This window comes from Asparagus officinalis, chromosome 8 (assembly GCF_001876935.1).
Source record: "Asparagus officinalis chromosome 8, Aspof.V1, whole genome shotgun sequence".
NCBI lineage: Eukaryota > Viridiplantae > Streptophyta > Magnoliopsida > Asparagales > Asparagaceae > Asparagus > Asparagus officinalis.
Window position 1 is genome coordinate 18,725,572 of NC_033801.1, and position 20,434 is coordinate 18,746,005.

Consider the following 20,434-nt stretch of genomic DNA (forward strand, 5'->3'; position numbering starts at 1 on the left):
CACTCGTTAGAAAACTCGATTATAAATATTGTTAGGAGAGAGAAAGACGATCTTTTTGAGATTTTATTTAGAAATAAAGAATATCCACATAATGTGAAAATTGATTTTATTCTCAAATTGAGTATGTTTAGTTACTTTCAAGGTATTTCTTAGTCTTAAGAAGAGAAATAATATTTAAGAAGTAGAGATAGTACATAGGCATCATTTAGACATTTTATGGAAGGGATAGAAGTAACTTTTCCATAAAAATGATCATTTTTTTTTTACTTGGGGGCTGTTTGGTTCGTTTTTTAACTGGGTGGAAAAGTTTTACACCGCCTCCACATCAGATTTTTCGTGGCCACATAGGATATAAGCTTTCTGTCGGTTTTTTCCCATCTTTGGTTCGCTAGGGTTGAAGAAGGGAAACTCGGTGAAAATCGTCGTCACATCAGATTTTTTTCTCTCCCCCAATTCCTTCCTCAACCTCGTGAAATCGACGAAAACTGCAGCCATGTCAGCTTTTTGTCATATAAACAAAAGTTTTCCCTTTTTTTCCATGCGAACCAAACACAAAAAAATAAATACATTGGTTTCCCACCATTTTTATGTGCGAATCAAAGCGAAACAATCTATTTCTTAGAAAAGTTTGAAAAACTCAAAACTTGTGTTTTTTTACATGAAAATGCATTTCCCTATATCTAGGAAACGAACCAAACAACCCCTTAATAGACTTATAATAAGTTGCTTAAATAAGCTAGTGACTATATAATAATTATATATCAAAACTTGCTTCTAAAGCGGTTAAGATGTTTGGTAAAACTATATAAAAGATCAATATTAAAAGATAAATATCATATATGATATGTAAAATAAAAAAGCAAAAGTTGCTTCTAAAAACAACTTGAGATTATTTTTAAAGACATCCTATTAAAAATAGAAGCAACTTCAATGAGTACGAAAAAAAATTCACCAAACATCATACTTCAAAAAGATAATAACAAAAGAAAAAAACACAGAACCAATAAAAAAACAATTCCACACTAGCACTTAGTCTGTACTTCCTTTAACTCAATGAAAAGATTTTTGGGTTAGTTAACAAAAATGCTAAATTGCAAAAAACCTATTATATATATACCTATATATAAATGAGTATGTTTGGTATCAAGCACAAATTTGTTACTTGGTATTTAGGTGTCACATTCTCATCCACTCATTGTCATTCCTAACAACTCCTCAACCCACGTGAGTATGTGTCATAACTTCAATGAGTGGAGGGCAATGTGACATCTCACTACCAAACCCATGTGAGTATGTGTCCCAATTTCAATGAGTGGAGGGCAATGTGACATCTCACTACCAAACATTATTTTTTGTGTTTGGTACCAAACATACACATTTTCTTTTATATATATATATATATAATAATATATATATATAGATATTAGAGAGAGAGAAGAGAGAGAGATAAGAAGATATGATATTAATATATATATATATATATATAGTAAAGAGTACAGTAGAGAGTTATGAGAGATAAGGTAAAATGATATGGCTTTGTACCAAGCAACGAAATTTTGTGCTTGGTTAGTGATTGTGCATGCAATCCCCTCCACTCATTCAAAAAGGGAACATATTCACGATGGGTTGAGGAGTGTATGAGGATATGGCAACCATTTGAAATGAGGGGGAGTTGTATTATTGGCCACCTATTGACCAATGGCATAATTTTTTGTGCCTTAATACCCTAATTTCAAATGGTTGCATATCCCTCATGGTATTCCTCAACCTATGTGGAATGTGGTCCCCCATATTGAATAGTAGAGAGAACATCACTACCAACACTAAAATTTGTAAATTTGATACCAAGCATACCACACACACAGCCGACACAAACACACGACACACACACATATATATTATATATATATATATATATATATTATACTATATATATATATATATATATATATACTATATATATATATATAAATATCATAGTAATATGGATATACTTGTAACGAGCCAAAAAAATTAATGCTTGGTAAGTGAGGTGACATACAATCCCCTTCTCTCATTCAATGGTTTGCATATCCTCATGTACTCATCACCCATATGAATGTGGTCCCCATTTTGAATAGAGGGTGGAGTGATTGTGTCACCTCACTTACCAAGCACAAAAATTTGTGCTTGACCAACCAAGCCGTAATACCCAAATAACCAAATCTAAATCTAATTTTAAGTAAATCAAGATTCCAATAAAGCGCTTTTTTAAGGACGGATGGTAGGTACAGAGTCCCGTTGCTGGCAACTAACCGCAAGTAGAACCGACTATGCCTCCTCAGTCCTCTCCAGTCGCCCGCCATCTCTCGCCGTGGCCCTCATGCCGCACGGTGACGCTCACCCCGCCCGCCCCAACTCCCGAATGGCGAAGCTCGTCCTAATACTCTCGCGCTACAGGCTCCCAGCCGGACACCCGCTTTTTCGGGCAAAACCTGGTAAGCTCATCGGGCAACTTCTTGCTTCTCCCTCTTCGTCGGCTCTCACGTCCTCGTCTCACCGTCGCCGTCGCCGTCACCTACCAGCCCCCGCGACCCCTGGGCTCTCCTCGCCCCAAATCCCTCACCAAAACCCTATACCCTAACGCCTCCGCAACTGCCACCTCGCAAACCGACGACTTGCGTCATCAACACCGGCGAGACGCTCTCGGCCCTCGGCACCCCTCAGATGCCGCCATCGTCCGCGCCCGTTCCTGCGCGCCCCCGATTGTCCGACGCCGGGAGCCCTGCAACGCTCACTGCATCCCCGCGCCCTCCAACTGCTCCGATCCGGCCGTCCTCGCGCGATACCAGCGGTTTCTAACGCAGCGGAACCTTCAGAGCGATCGATCGTCTCTGAGCTACGATGTCCCCTGGCTGCGATCTGGGCCGCCGAACGAGTAGTGACGCTGCGTGGCGGCTTTCGGAACTCGGAGCCGGAGAAGTCTTGCGAGGAGGTACAGGACTACAGGCCGGTTCAGATTCGCGACCGGGGACGACTGGCGGGTCGAGAATCGTGTCGGTGGCGGAAGTCAGCATCTGTGGCTGCAAACGCGGCGCGGAAGAGGACGCGCAGGTCGCCGGCCTTGCGGGCCCCGCGGCGCAGCATTGCGGATGCGGAGATCAATGACACGATCCCGGTGGTCGGGTCGGAGTCGGATTTCAAGAGGGGGAAGTACTTGTACTACACCAGGGGTGGGGATTACTGCAAGGGGATGAATCAGTATCTTTGGAGCTTTTTGTGCGGGCTTGGGGAGGCTAAGTTCTTGAACAGGACGTTTGTTATGGATCTGAGTGTTTGCTTGAATGGAGGGTATAATTCGAATGGGAAGGATGAGGAGGGGAAGGATTTTAGGTATTATTTCGATTTCGAGCATTTGAAGGAGTCGGCTTCGGTGGTGGAGGAAGGGGAGTTCTTGCGTGATTGAGCACCAAGAAGGGTAATGGTGGCCGGATTAGTGTCCGGAAGGTTCCGACCTATAAAGTTACCCCGATGCAATTGAGGAAGGATCGGAGCACGATTTTGTGGAGGCAGTTTGATGGGCCGGAGCCTGAGAATTATTGGTATCGGGTTTGTGAAGGGAGGGCGGCTAAGTACATTGAGAGGCCATGGCAGTCTGTTTGGAAGTCGAAGAGGTTGATGAACATTGTGACTGAGATTGCGGGGAAGATGGATTGGGATTATGATGCTGTGCACGTTGTTCGAGGTTGGAAGGCAGAGAACAAAGAGTTATGGCCGAATCTGGATGCTGATACGTCCCCTGATCAGCTCGCGCAGAAACTTCTCACAATGGTTAAACCGTGGAGGAATCTTTACGTTGCGACGAATGAGAGGTTTTATAATTATTTTGATAAGTTGAGGTCACATTATAAGGTGCATTTGCTTGATGATTACAAGGAGATGTGGGGGAATAAGAGTGAATGGTATAATGAGACAATGACTCTCAACGGAGGGAAGCCAGTGGAGTTTGATGGGTATATGAGGGTGGCGGTGGACACTGAGGTGCTTTATAGGGCGAAGACGAGGGTGGAGACGTTCAATAACTTGACACGAGATTGTAAGGATGGTATCAAATGGTGCACGTAAGATTGATTGTGGATTCCATGAGGTAACTTGATCAGAATACCAAGAGTGCGGTCTATTGTATTTTGTTTGATTTTTTCATTTCATAATTTATGTTTGATCTTTGTTACCTTGATTCTTCTTCAATATGTTGTATGATGTATCCTGGATTACATGCAAATAGATTTTGTGCTGTATTCTAAAAAGTTGAAATTTTGTTCTGGTCTACTGACTATTCAAAACTTTTCATTCCTTATTCAAAACTTTTCATTCCTTATTCAAAACTTATACCAGAAACATAAGGTAAAAAACTTTACTCTGATAGCAGGTCTTGCAATCACTTTAAACTAGATAATTTGTTTATTGCCTGATTTTGTTGTTATTGGTAGTTTGGTACTTAAACAGTAAATTGCCCGATTACTATCTACAATAAGTAAAATGAACATGATAATAATATGTGAAACATGAAATTTTTTTCCTCAAATAATATGCAAGCAATAGAAATATGCTCAGTTATCCATTCTGGAGGAATAATATAATGCTTTAGCGGAAATGTAGGAGGATATTCATGCATATGCATGCTAATCTGCAGCATTCTTTATTGGCTTTTTCGGGAACTCGTCAATGATTATTCAACCCCCACCTTTCCCTTCATTTTCTTGCTTAAAAATAGCTAGGATATCTAACCACATCCTTAATAAATATCTCTTACATGTAACTTCATTTTCCAGTTATTCAGAAAAATCATTAGAACATGCATTTTTGACAGTTAACCTGATGAAGAACGTCTTCTTAAGTTCCATATAATAGTGAGACTTGGAATCTTAGTCATTTAGTAAAACATGACTGGTGTAAGTCTAAGAATAGGATGATATAGGTTTGGTACAAGGATTATGTATGTTTTTCTGTCCAATTCGTGATCTTCCTCTGCGTAATAAGTTCCTTCCTCCTCTTTGGGATCTTAGTATTTAGGTGGCACTTGCAGGAAGTAGCTACTGTTTCCTTGGTGAGGCTCAATCCAATTCTTTGGTTAAGGTCAAGATCTATACCAGCTAGCAAACACTTTTATACAAGCAGATTTGGGGAAAACAACAGGAGAGAATGAACACTGGGGAAAGTTCCCTTGAGAAGATGGATCTACAAGTTTAGTCAACTCAAACAAGATTACCTAGATTAGCAAGTGCTATTTTTTATGCTTCTCAGTTAAGATGGGAATATTTAGAACCAGACATGCTGTAGATGTGCCAATTGACTCCCTTAACACAGATCTTTAGTCATTATACAGGCTTCTTCCATCAGAGTAGCCTTTTGCCCTTTACAGATTACAAACTCGGAAAAATAGCTCCGTAACATCGGGAGAAGGGGTGCCTCCTCACGAAGGGGGTCGCAGTGACCAGGCCCGGCGACTGTTTACCAAAAACACAGGTCTTCGTACAGTCGTAAGACCATGTATGGCGGCTATCCTCTATTGTTGAATAGAGCACCTACCCTGCACAGATTGGGCATACAGGCATTCCAACCCATTTTAGTGGAAGGCCGCGCTATTTGTTTACACCCATTAGTTTGTAAGGGCTTTAATGCAGAAATGAGGGAGGAGTTCGTTCCTTGCAGGCATTAGCTGCAAACCATCAAAGTATTATAAGGATGAACCCAAACATCGAAACTTGTGGAAGGATATTCTCACCTAAGCTGTTTGGGCAACTGAGATGTAACACCAAGAATTGGTGGCTCTATCAATCAAGTTTGCCTACCTCGATGGTATTTCTACGACGAATCCAAGAACTAGTTACCAGAGAGAACGAACAATGTCTTTTATTTTTCATCCCTTCTGGTAGAACTATCATCACACTATAATAAACCCAAATTCTACTCCGATATAAGTGGTATTTATTGTGTTGGAGAACAAAACCTTAGTAGTGCTGTCTACTGTCTATTGATATCCCATCCTAATCGATGATCCCGGCCCATTAAAGATCCAAGTTCTGTAAGGCTCTCGGCAGTCCAACCGTTAGCATCCAGAGATAAAGTCCACTAGTATGAACCAAACTGAGTGCTCAACCGGGTGCAAATAACAACCAAAGAACTGTATTCACTCTCAAACCCAGTTGCTAGGCTCACAGATTCTTTGCTGTTCTAATGGAGGACATCCGCGACTATTGCAAAGCAATCTTGGTCAAAATGCTGACGGGACTCTATTCAGCTCCACCAAATTACCTCAGCACATTAATCAAGTTCGGAATAAAGGATTGGTGTAGCCAAATGTAGTACTTGTGATGAAGATATTTTTGTGTGTTGTGCCTTAGAATTTCCAAGGGATACTATTTTCATTTTTATCTCGAGCTTCAGTTTCAACTCTGTTTCTATAGAAGTCCTTTGCGCAGCCATCTGAATGCGCATTGAAACTTGTAATCGTTTCAGACCTGTGCATTAGCTGTCCAAATATTCTTCTAGGCTATTTCTGTTCCCATTTTCACCAGGTTACTCCTCTATACGTTGCAGCTTTCCCCTGGATTTTTCTGTTATTTGTTTCAGTAATTGCATGTCTTTCACTCGCTGAGAGGGATTGGCTGTCTAACTAGTTAATGCAAAATCATGGTTTGGATCTGGGACTATTTCTATTTTTTTGTTGTGATATCTGAAGCAGCTGAAGGATTGACTTCATTTCTTTGTTACTCCATCAACATTTTTTTCTTGAGTTTTTGTTTTATATGTACCTTGCTAAATCAGCACGGCAGTTACTTCACTTGTGGGAATCTGGAGGTTTTCAATCTTTTGCGACAATCTGGCCTTTGGAGAATTCAGTTCATTGAAACTCTGTTTTAGTAAAAGAGAAGTGCAGGGGACATCAATAAGAATTGCATACCGTCACGTCGTCAAATTATGCCTTGTTTTTTTTTTCCTTCTTTTTGCTGATAATATGACTACTATACGATCTGGAGTCAATAATATCTGTATGATAGGGCATCTTGTATTAGTAAAAATTGGCGATGAAGCTGAGATACATGCATACTACTTAAACCAGTGCTCGTCTCCTTTCTCTTTCAATGATTTTGATTTCTGTTACACATTTAATTCTACATTTGAGTTTTTGCTTTTTAAATTGGCAAGCAGTACACTATTGAACTTTATCTGCATAATGCTGAGGTATTTCGAACAATACCACTTTGAGTTTTAGGCTGCTTCATTATGACATGAAGGGTGAGATGTATATCAGCTTCGAGTTCTCAATACATCGCTTGTGCCTTTGTCTTTAATCTATTAACAGGATTGGGAACTTGTTGGATTGAGGTTAAGGTTTTGCTTGACCTAGACCTGAACCCTGCATTGTTTCAAGTCTACATCTTAGACTCAAATTCGAACATTTATTAAGCAGTTCGATTTTCATACAAAAGCTAGGTTTTCCAACTAGCTCTTCTCATGTCCGACTATTTTTTTTTTCTTCAGGTTTTATCTAGAACAATTCGAACTTACTGCTTACTAGATCCAGATATCTATTCAGGTTTTTTTTTTTGTGTGGGGGTTGGGGTGGGGGGTGGGGTGGGGGTGTGTGGGGGGGCGCCTGGCCACTGCGCAGCGGTCGGGACTGGGACCGCGCGATACAACTAGTTTCCTGACCCATTTTCCGTTAAAATTTGTTTTGTTTTAGTCCACCGCGGGGGTTGTTTCGAGAGGAAGTTGCCAAATTGACCCTTGGACTTTTAATTGGAACAAATCTGGGCAACTTCTGTCAGTTTCTTCATAACCATCTTGGATTTCTCTCGACAGCCCTTTGCAATTTCAACAAAGTTTTATATTCCAGACTACAAATACGCACGATAGCCAGGTTTAATATTTCACAGTTAGTTGATCAGTCAGCTTAGGACAGTATAAAAAACTAAAAATTTGATTGAATAATTTGGAGAAACATTTAAATAAACAGTTACATATTCATGTACAAAACGGGTATTTATGGCATCATATTGAAGAATCACACAATCAAGGAAACCCTTTTTTCCCCGCATATACGAGTGTAAATTGGTGCGTTAATCGAAGTTGTGGTATAAGATGTAGAGCCTCATTCTCATGGCAAGCAATTGCTTCAAGAGCCAATGCGTCCGTAAATTTCTCATTGCTTTTGTATTTGATGCTGACTGAATACTATTAAATTCACGAGTGCAATATCTCCTCCTGGGACTGAACATTGGATGTATCAAGAACAGAGGAATATTCTCAGAAAATTTTCTTTCTCTGTGCTTGTATAAGCCAGCGTCACCTTGAAATCATCAGGAACCCAAATTCAGAGGATACTAGGCTCATGATTTATAGAATGCACAGCTAGTTGCTGGTATCTAGTGTGGTCAATTCCATTCAGTCGTACACAACATAAGATCTGCTCAGGCAATTCTTCAGGTTTGTTTCCCTGTTCAAAGATTACGATATAAAATTGCCTCTATTGCCCTCTATCAAAAATTTGAGAGAATTGTGTCTCTATATAATACAAGGTGGAAGATTAAAGCCTTACTTGGATTGTTAGGCCAACATCCAGAATACAGAGCTTCAGCCTATCTAGGAATGTTTCAAATCCTTTCCTAGAGATGTAACTGAATCTGTGCATATCCAAATCGATCTCGAAATAGTTTTCCCCCTGTTAAAAGTGCAACAAATAGGTAAGGATAAGAGGGTGTATTTGTATTTGGTAGTGCTGCAATGTTTTATTCTTTTCTTTTCTCCGTTAATATAAACTTATTTTTGTGTTTGTCCCTTATGCCTTGTTTGCAAGACTTTTTCTTGATGTAACCCTGTCCAAGTCAGATTGGTGCTCCAGAAGGCCCCAATACTTTCTAGTTTCTACACAAAATAAAAGAAATCAAAGTGGGTGGTAAACTTCACTCGCTAGATGGATTTCTCATATTATATTTTTACCTTAAACTTGATCATGTGTAGAATACTAGAGGCATGCATTCAGCCGTACTAGATATAACAGTTCCGATGCCAGTAACATGTAAAAGATGGAAGTGAGAAAACATATACTCTTATAATATGGTAAATTGGTAATAACAACTTTCGATATCTTTTAGTGCATATACATTGATCTCAAAGTAATTCTAAAAGCAAAAACAATAGTTAATGATTGAGAATAATATAGAACCTTTGGATTATGGTTGGCAACAACTAGTTTTCAAGTTTGACAGTCCAGAGACAGAAGATTGCAGCACTTTGAACACAGTTGCTAAACTTTCAAACCATGCTACTTTCACATATTTTTGTAACAAGAGATCAGCATAATAACTTGCATTATTTACTTGCACTATGTTGCTTTTTCAAATATAGAATACATTTTTAAAGTGAAATCCTTCATAAAATGAAGAGTAAATTTATGAAGATGCATTTTACTTCTAGAAAGGCACTTAGGAAATACTAAAATAAAAGGACCAGTAGACCTTACTTACCAAGTAAAATTCATGTTGAGGACGAGAAAGCACAGGCTTTTCATTATATGCATGCATGAGTTTCCTCTCTGCTGCACTTAATGGAAGATCCTCCAAATTTGCTATACGGCCAAGAATTTTTAATCTTTCTCGGAATGGTGCAATTGTATCCATAGGGAATCCTTTAACTCTTTCAACTTCATCATCAATTAATTTCTGTTTTCAATACAGATAATCATGGATTAATGACATATATTAATTAGCAAGAGACCCATAAAAGCATACCTATGCCAACAAACAAAATTAGCAGTTTCAAGATAATTTGGGAATGACAAAATAGGACACAATTTGTAACTGAAGAGTTTATAAAAAATGAGAATGGTGACATAAAGATTACTTATTCCAGCAATATAATAAAATGTTATTAACATGAAATCTAACATTCTAAGCCAAAAACCTATAAGAACAAACTATCCAGGAGTTCTGGAGAAGAAGGAAGATTAGCATATGAATAAACAATTGCTAACCATTTTACTCAATACATATTGATATGATTACTATTTTACTAAGCAAGCAACAGGATCTAATTAAATTGTCATCACAACTGTTAGTCTGCTTACTCTAATATTTTCCTGGAAGTTTGCTGGGAGCTCCTTCGAATAACTTTCAGATAGTCTAAAATACAAAACAATGCTCATGCCTTCACCATCAGTTTCATTCTGAAATATAGTAGCATGATAAAATGGAACCTGCAAAAGAGAACAATAAGTTACTACAGTTAAAGACCATCAGAACAGGAATTGAAATGTAAAATAGCATGTAGTTGAGTATTCCTAAACCACAAATCAACAGATTACAAGAGAAAACAATAACATATTTTTACTTTCCAACATTATTATGTCTATTCTATTATTATAATTGACTATTAACACCTGGATCTGGGCCAAGAAGACATGACTAATATATATAATGTCCGCTTGCGTTCATGTGTGTGGTGTGTGTAGATCCATATCCTTTAATCAAGTATAATTAAATTTAAAAAGAAACAAATATACAATCCAATACTTGATCTAATACAAGCCTATGATGCCCCTCACACGTTTGCAAAGTGTTTCGGTTTTATAATGATGTCAAGGTTTCTTTGTGTATGCTTTGTGTATGCTCAAGGGACATAATTCCAAAGTGTCCTACGCAAAACATTTAGATTTTCTTTCAGTGGAAACAGCTAAAACACAAGGCTTTTTTTAAACGTGACATGGCTTTGGGACAAGTGACCAGCAAGTTGTTGGTATCAGTGTTTTCTAGGTTAAGAAAAGCCACACTTTTGAAATGCTGAACTGATTAGTATAGTTGAGTTTAACTTTAATTGCCAAATGTTTACCCCTCCACTTTTCTAATCTAAAATTTTCCCTCCTTCAACTTCCATTCATCTCCTACTGTTCTACATGCTTTTCATAACTTTTCACTTCTTCTCCTATAAGTCTTCTTCAAACTAGTACAGAATACAGTATACTCAATGTGCTGGTTTTGTACATCTCACTTAGGTGAAACCAGTGCCCCTGGAGTAGCTGCTCATGATTCTATCTACTAGACAATTATATTCTACAATATCACTCACTATGTGAAACCATATGACCTTTATAAACACGATAATCTGCAGAAAGAAATAAAAACATGGTGGAAGTTCTGAGCTAATTGAATGAGGAGATTCTAGAACCTAGATCTGTAAAACTTCTTCCAAACAGCTTAGGTATATTTGTAACAGTTGTAACTGTACATATTGCAATATAATTTTCTTTTACAGACTTGATGAAAATCCGTTTTATTCTGTTTATTCAAAACTATATTTGGTTTGTATGTAGAAGATGCCGTCAACAGACACAAGTAGGAAGAAAGGAGATCAGATTTGGTGTAAGGTCTTGTTGCCGCTGTTGTTTTTCTGCTTATTGGCGTTATGCACATTTTGATTATAGTAATATAATTCACAAACGACAACAGTTATATTATAAAGTTCATATACCTGAATATTTACTACAAGAATAGATGGAAACTTGCTAGATGAGTCTGCACTAGGAAGGGCCAAGAAACGACTTATGTGATCAACTTTTCGTGGACACAAGTAAACATCGACGCCAAATGGATAGTATGCTGCATAATTTGGAGCAAATTCTTTCTTCTTATCCCTGCCACAAAGTCCATATTAAATGATCAGACCTTACGGTCTATTTTATGTTCTGTGAGCTGGAAAAATAAAATAACAAGCTAGATATCACACATATGGCATAGATGAATGTTCCTTTGGGAAAAATTAAATGATCGACTTTACCTAAGATAGTTTTCTCCCCGGACCCTAAATGTATCTGGTTCTATATGAGACCAGCAATCCATCATTTTCTTCTCCACGGGACAGAGTGGAACTTGAGAACCTGCTACCGGTCTTTCAAGAACAGCCTTCATAGAAACTAAGAGATATATAAGTCAATAGATTGTAACTCAAATGAAATTACTCAAGGGAAATGAAAAAAGGAATTTTTTTCTAATGTAATATCATTGAAACTACAAACATAAAGTGTCCCCTGCAATATTGTATATTAAGAAAATTTCGAACTTTGCTATTAGAATGAGAAACAAAAAACACTGCTCTCAAACCCGGGCTCCCATGAGAGGAGTTGACAAAAAGAAAGTGATAAAAAAGAAATTTTCTTCTGGAAGAGAATTTCTTCCTCTTGAGTAGAATATGAGACTTAGACCATCTTATTATTTAAAAGAACTGTAGTCTTGCTGCAGTTATGAACAATTAAAATCCTTCCCACTTCCAAGTGAACTGCATAAAGATCTGCATCCATGCTCACCACATTATGACTGGAAAAGCTTAGTCTAAAAAATGGCAAAAGTATGTCCATAAAAGATCCTACCTGGTTTATCCTAAAACGACCTACGGAACAACTGCCACAAAAATCAACATCAACATAATTGAAGTGTTTACCCATCATTAAGGACATAACCCTAAATTACAAAGGATCAACATGATTGACATTTCATGATCAGTTAGTCAATCTGACATCAAGAATGCAAATTGAGTTGTTGCCAAAAACATTTTTGAGGAAATTACGACCATGGATAGCACCCAGTAGCAAATAGCAATTATGGCAAAGTTTACTCAAAGAAATAAAACTGTGACAACCTATAAATATGCAATGCAAAGGAGAAGGGAAGTTAAAAGACTGAATCCATGAAGTGATGCATAAAGCAGAATGTTGAAATATTATGTTGTAGGACATCCAAAGGAGATCATTGGGGAACTATATATCCTAATCAGACAGCATATACCATCAGATGAGCTGAATGAAAAAGAAAGTCGAATTAGTGAAATGACTCAAGTAAGGTACAGACTTTTACGACCATATTGTCTATTAAAGTTAAGCTTGCATATATAATTTATGTAACTAGTATACAGAACTTCACAAACCACTGAAACACAATTAATAAGGCGGAAACACTCACATAGAGGAGAAGTAGCATGCCCCTCACCAGCCCTCTTCTTGAAAGAAAGCTTCAAAGCAGCCTTTTTCTTTAAGTGCGGTGGGCTAGAACTTTGAGAACCTTTCTTTTCAATTCCTGGAGCTGCAGAAGCTAGACAAGGCAAACAGTTGTTTGGCAAAATACCGCAGTTATCTAATATCCCCCCTTCATCCCTTTCAGTCCCTTCATCAACAGAAACACCAGATAAATCATCCTGGCTACCAAAATGCTTTGTGCTACTTCCTGAGATAGCCACAACACTCTCTCCATGTTTTAGGTTCTTTTGTTTTCGGTCAACTGGATAGGAACTAATATCCTCATGGTTAATATCTCTCATAGACGACTTACTGGAAACAGAAGCACCTTCATGTCCATTCAAAGAAAACGCATCTGCAGAAATTCAGAAAGCACACTCAAAGGTTAATACTCACAAACTTACTACGAAATGCACCTTTAATTATCAAATAACATTTAGAAGGTTAGCACTCTGATCAGGTTTCTGAAAATTGCTCATTGAATTAGTTCAACTCACATACCATCTTGAACACTGTGGAAATCATCATCACAATCGGACTCCATGGCCATATTTGAGTCGAACCAGGCATCGTCAATGCTCCCTGATGAGTTGGTAACTGTCAATGAATGAAATATTTCGCAAATATGCATAAGGCTATGAAACTACAGCTCATAAGTCATAGACCACGTTAATGCTGTATAAGATATTTATTAGTATACAAATATGCAGTTAGTGGGTTTGAAGTTCATAATTTCATCAGCCACTCTTGCCGGCATAACAAGGTAAAATTAGTTAAACTTCTTTCGAGGTCTTTGAGCAACAAATTTCTTTTCCTTCATAATCTATTTTTACCCAATGTATAGGTAACATGATTCTGATCAAGAAAAATCCTATTTTGTGAAAAAGAATGTTGACAATCTGCTGTAGGGATCGGCATTCATATCTGATTAACAAAATAAACCAGAAAAAAAAAAAGAAAACTCTATTGCAATCTAAGATCAGGAACTGAGCATCAATTTACAGTAACTAACAAATCAAGAATCGAAGATAAAAAAAAAACTAAAACATAACAGATTTCACAAATCCATTGCAATCTAAGAGTATCTATTCACCAATCCACCAAATTGACGTACGATTTCACGAATGCAACTTCCAAAATCAAATCCTTCACCAGTTTCTTCAAAATCAACCAAGAAATCAAAAAACAAATAAAAAAAAGGGAAAATATCAGAAAACCAAACCTTGATTTATTTGGAAAGCAGGATTACTATAATAAGACCTTGAATCCTCCGCAAGATCCTCAGATCTCGCGATCTCATCAATCGGTTTCAGCGAAGAAACTCTCTTTCTCCTCCTCCCCCTCCGCTTTCCCGCCACCCGCCGCCGCCCACCGACGCATCGCTCCGGCATCGACATGCAAGATCCCATCTTCCTTCTCTCTTACCGTCAATTTTTGTTTCTTTTTTGTTTAATTTGATCTAAAGTATGAATCTTTTCTTTAAAGGAAGAGGTTGGATCTGAGGAAAAATTTGACAGCGGCCATAGCCGCTGAGAGCTATGGCCTGTTTTTTTCACTGAAATCGAAGGCGATGATGATGACTGTTCGTATTGCTTTCTTGATTTGGATCGCTCGGTTCGAACGCGGGATTGGTATTTCTGGTCAAAACTTTGTGTGCTCATTATATTTTTGGGGACTAATGATAATAATTGTAATAAATGCTACTGCTTTAATTTATTGTAGACATATTATCTAATTACCTTTTTTTAATAATAATAATAACAATAGTAATCAGAACAGTAATTTCAAAATTCACTTGCAAGACTGCGTACGTGTGGGGCCCACTTGTCAGCTTTGGTTGGTGTAGATTCTACCGATTTTTTTTCAATTTTGTGACATTCTTTTTACATACCAACCACAGAAAATGGAGCTTTACTCTTTTTCCATATAATTATTTATCTTTATTGATGTTTTTTCTTTCTTTTTTATTGTCCTCTTGCCTCTCATATGTATATAATAAAATCTAGGATAAATTTTGAAAACCAACTCATTTCCAAACTTATTCATTAAAAACGACTTATTTGAAACTTATCTGTCAAAAGCGATCCAGTTTCAGCCAGTTGGTTGGAACTTGGTCGTTTTTAGTGAGAAAAAAAAAAACCAAACTTCACGGGACTTGAAGTTTCGTGAAGTTTGGTATTTTTTTCGTCAAAAACGATCCAGTTTCAGCCAGTTGGCTGAAACTGGGTTGCTTTTAGCAAATAAGTTTCAAAGATATCATTTTTTACAATTATTTTTGAAAATGAGTTGCTTTTCAAAATTTATCCTAAAATCTATTATATTTTCATGTGATTATAATGTTTTCAAAAGTGTACCTTTAGTTCATTAGATCATTTATTAGCTTATGTAGGTACCAGTTATGAGTCAAGTATTTTATTATATTTATCTTGTTGAAAAGATCATATGTCTAAGTTAATTAAGAGTATTCAACCATAGAAACCGGATCCTATATATAGTGGAAAAAAGTTAAAATTAATTAAAATTCCACCTCTAATATGTTAGTCAAGTAGAACTCTAAGGGGGGGTTAGTCACCTAGAACTTTTTAAGTAGAACTGGGATAATTGGTAAAGTAGGATAATATTTTGACACTGGGATAATTTAGTGGAACAATGATGGGTAATTCTTAAAGTGGGATAATTTGGTAGGATAATTTGGTGGGATAATGATGGATAATATTATGAAGTTGCATAATTTGGTAGGATAATTTGGTGGGGGTAATGGTGGGTATAAATTACTATTGTTAATAATTGTATATTAAAAATAATATAATATTGATAAGCAAATTATAGTAATAACTATAAAATATAATGTAATAAAGCATCATTATTCATCTCAAATAATAAAATAATTTACAAATAAATAAAAATCTAAATCCCTAGAGTGACTCGACTTTCATCATCCCACATGGCTTCTATCATCCCACATAGCATCTGTCATAGAATTTCTCCAAGCTCCTACAGCTGCTCGTTGAGTCTGTAACTCGTCTTCTTTATCGGAGTCATCGTCTGCATCAGGAACATTTCGTGGAGCTTCTAGCGGAGGATCATAAATATCGAAGTTCAAATCTCATAACATCATAAAGAAAGAAAAATAAACATTTTTCAGCCATTAACCCTTTGGACCAATCTCATCATGAACGCTGAAACCAAATCAGCAAATAAATGAAATGTACACAGGAATCATCCATGGCCGCTAAACAGATGATCGACAGATGAACTATAAATATCCCAATCAATTTACTGAGCCGATTTAATAATAATAGATATCACCATTAACCATTCAACATCTAATCATCAATGTGATCGCAAAGTTGCTTTCTAACTTATAAAAAAAACATAAATAGCCCGCATATCTTTAGCACTAACCCACCAACACTATATTCTTAACCTAAATCATTGTTGTGGAGAGAAAACTTAGATCAAACAAATAATAATAAAGTAATTTAACGTCAAAAAGCTATCAATAAAGTAATACATCTTGAAAATAATAATAAAATCTAATCATCAAAAAAACAAAGTAAAGACAGAAAAATAAACGGATGATTGACTTCATGGCAGAGAAATTTTTTAGGCGGAGAAACTAACCAAGAGGGAGGGAGACGGCGTTTCACTTTTTTTTTCCCAATTGTATTCTTTCCAATGTGTGGGATAATTTAAGAGAGGAGAACTTATGGTTATATATATAAGTAGTATAATTTGTGGGATAATTATGACCAATTATCCCAATTCTAATTCTAGTAGAATTCTACTTGACTAACGCACAAAAAAAATAATACAGTTCTAGTTCTACAAAAGTTCTACTTGACTAACACTATAAAAAAATATCTCATTTCCTAGTTCTATGTGACTAACACCTTAAAAATTTATCCCACAAATTATCCCAGTTCCAGTTTTAAGTTCTAGATGACTAACCCCCCCTAACAAAACTATAATTGGGATAATGGTACAAAATTATACAAATTTTTTTATTTATCTATACAAAAATGAGAGCTCCAGTCTCTCAAATTATTCCAAGTTTTAGCTCAGAATTAGGTGGTAAAAAACTAGAACTCATATTTATTTTGTTATTTTTTATATATCTTTTTTTTTTCTTTACTTTTTTTCTATTATGGTTGTCACCATCATTATAATAATAATTGTCAATATCTTATAGTCTAACCAAAAGTTATTTAATAGTAAAGAACATTCTTGTAAGCAATGATCAATAAAAATAGTAAGTTTAAAAATACATTAATAGTATTTATATCTTCAAAATGCATAAATATATATTTCATGATTATAAAAATTTATCCCACGTTATTTTATTAAAATATCTCGCTTCACAAAATTATTCCTATTTATCCCACTAAAATATCCCACTAGCGAAAAATTATTTCATTTTAACAATTATCTCATTTTGCATGAAAATGTCCCAATTGACTAACATCCCCGTAGAGAATATTTTACTTTATCACTTTTGACGTAATTTCTTTGAATGTTTTTACTATATTCTAGCAGAGAAACGAAAAAAAAAACCCTTTAAAAGTAATGAAAAATCCAAAATCAAATACATAAGGTCTCATTAGGGATCTCAAGAAACTTCCAATTATCAACCCCAAAATACTTTTAAAATTTTTAAGCAAGAGAATGTAGAATAAACCAACCACTCCTGTCGAAAGCGATGAAAAGAGATTTCGGACAGAACCCGGAACCCATTAAAGAGCTACGTGTCCATCACAGAGCCGTAGGTGTTACTTCGCTTGTGACAAGGTGGATAAAGGTGTTGGTTAGTTGAGGATTAAAGTGGATAGGTTTTGTTGATGCGTTTTGGTGGGATTACCATGACTTTTGGGGGTAAAAGAAGAAATATCTTTGGTTGATTTTTTTTCCTTTTATTTTTTGTTTTTTTTTAAGTCCTATTTTGTGCAGTAATTATTGACTTTCAGTAGTTGCAACTTGGTGAAATTTGCTTTGAATATCTAGTTCATTTCCCACGTTGTCCTTTGACCTGATAATTTGAATGAGGTGGGACAACAACAAGTACTACGAAATTGAAGAAAACTTCCTTAAGCCAATTTCAGTGTTTATGAAGTCTTATTGTTCCTTAAGCCCGCCCATTTGAGTACTAAGGGGCTGTTTGGTTCGCTATTATAAGGGGGGAAAAACTCAGAAAACCCCTCCATGTCAGATTTTTAGTCCTCCACGTTAGTTTTTTTGTTTCCGTCCATTTCTTTGTGCCGCTTTGGTTCGCTCGGATGGAAGAAGGAAAACTCTGCTGAAATCGCCGCCAACTAAGATTTTTTTCCTCTCCGATTTTCTTCCCCAACCAAGTGAAATTGATAAAAACTCTGCCAAGTCAGATTTTTTTCCTTCTCTACTTTGTTTACAAAAGTTTTACTTTTTTTTTCTATGCGAACCAAGCACAAGAAAAATAAATACATTGGTTTCCCACCATTTTTTATGTGCGAACCAAAGCAAAACAATCTATTTCTTGGAAAAGTTTGGAAAACTCAAAACTTACGTTTCTTTACATGGAATTGCATTTCTCTATATCAAGGAAACGAACCAAACAGCCCCTTAATTTCTTTGGCTCTAGATTGTTTTACACTTTAGTTAGTCAAGTGTTGTTACAACCAAAAGTTGTTCTAGCTGTAAATTATAAAAACTCAAGCAGACAAGATTTTGCAACTTTACTCTTAATTGAGTGAAGAACAGGAAAAATCCCTCCCTCTTTTTCTTTCACTTGTCATTTCCCAGTTTTCTCTTTTCATCTCATGAGAACTTACTTCCTCCTTATTCATGACAGCAAGATAACTTTTATCCACAAGATTTGAGCTCAGCTATATGAATCATATTCTTTCATTCAGTTTTATTTTAGGTTGTTTCTTTCACGTTGCCTATATTGCCAAATTATTTTCTAGCAACGGACATTCATGCCTTATTGCAAACAAAAATTTGTGTGAAATTTGTCCGTTTTGAAGATATTTCTAGTTTAAACTGAGCATATATATTGACATTTCTAGTTTAAACTGAGCATATATATAGACGAAGTGGTCAACAAAAAGGTCATGGTCATGTAACGCTTTTGCGCCAGATTCTTTTCCAGAAACGGACATTCATGATGCAAACAAAAATTCAGTGTTAATACCTTGATGTTGCCCGAGAAAGTAAAAACACCAAACTTGAATGTGCGTCCTATTAAAAAGACCAACCTGGTGTTAGGCAAAACCCGCATCGAGGAATCAAACCAACAGCCGATCAAAGAAGACAAAATCCAACCAAAATCAATGCACAAACATTGAACACCAATTTTAACGTGGTTCGACAATTGCCTACGTCCACGGGGCAAGAAGGGGATGGGGTTTTCACTAATAAAGAAGAAGAGTACAAATTGAGATTACAAATCACTCGAATGAACAAACTAATCTCACCACAAAACTCTTAATCTCTCCAAATAAACCCTAAACAAATAGCTCAGAAAATACATCTTTTCTATGCTCCAAATATCCCAAACTCTAGCCTTAAGAAACCCTAGAACGTATATTGGTATTTATACAAACACTAAAATCCAAATCAGAACAGGAAACTCAAACTGGGCCTGACCCGATATGCGGTCGACCGCGCCCAATGACAGAGTCTGTAAATGCGTTACAGGGTCTGGCGGGCGACCGCGACGGTCGACCGCAACAAACAACAGAGCCCAAAACGGTCGACCGCGACGGTCGACCGCGACAAACGACAGAGCCCAAAAATCTCCTATAGGATCACGCGGTCGACCGCGACTGTCGACCGCACCAAGTCCAGGCTCATGCCTGAGCCTATGCACGTTCGCGATCAACCGGCCTTGCGCCGCGGTCGACCGTGCAGCGCCAAAACAGTTCCCTGTGTCCCAAAAGTCTGTTCTTCTCCAAAATTCTTTGCGGTTTCTTCACCTGGTAATTAAACCCCTCCTTATCACATCCTTCTTCATTGTTTACAACCAAGTCTTACTGTGTTCTTATTCAAAAAACCAAATGAAAATTCATCAACAGAGAAATCCGGTAAGGAACTGATGCCCGATCGCAAGCAAATGAAGCAGTGGAAAACAAATTCTCTGTCACATTTAGAATTTACACTTGATAATCATATTGTTTGGAACAATCTTGATTCTAGTTTGTTCATGATGAGTCTTGAGCAGCTTCATGACCCACTTTTTGAAAGAAAACATTGCAGACAACATTTTGTGCAAGGAGATTTGCTTCTAATTGCCAACCCAATTTTGCTGGCTGCAAACAAATCAAGTACCAGTTAGAAATGTGTATTATTGGAAGAAAAAAACTGTCTAATATCTATTTTGCCTAAAATTTGGGAATATAATATCCCCCTCAATCA

At 36.8% G+C, this 20,434-nt stretch overlaps 2 protein-coding genes across 3 annotated transcripts; one reads left to right on the forward strand and one right to left on the reverse strand.

Moving 5' to 3' along the window:
• LOC109820954 lies at positions 2,405-4,308 on the forward strand. The gene is given in 3 exon segments (XM_020387151.1): positions 2,405-2,477; positions 2,847-3,440; positions 3,443-4,308. Coding segments are annotated over 3 exon segments (1,329 nt in total). The 3' UTR covers positions 4,105-4,308.
• LOC109819952 lies at positions 7,948-14,710 on the reverse strand. 2 transcript variants are annotated; one of them, XM_020385964.1, is made up of 9 exons: positions 14,268-14,710; positions 13,547-13,627; positions 12,993-13,400; positions 11,815-11,950; positions 11,509-11,671; positions 10,109-10,237; positions 9,510-9,704; positions 8,582-8,704; positions 7,948-8,479 (listed from the first exon to the last, which is right to left on the reverse strand). In XM_020385964.1, exons 1-9 carry the CDS (start codon positions 14,452-14,454, stop codon positions 8,357-8,359), a joined length of 1,545 nt encoding a protein of 514 aa, XP_020241553.1. In that variant the 5' UTR covers positions 14,455-14,710; the 3' UTR covers positions 7,948-8,356. The 2 variants fall into 2 exon arrangements, with proteins under 2 accessions (XP_020241553.1, XP_020241552.1); XM_020385963.1 differs by having other exon boundaries at positions 13,547-13,642.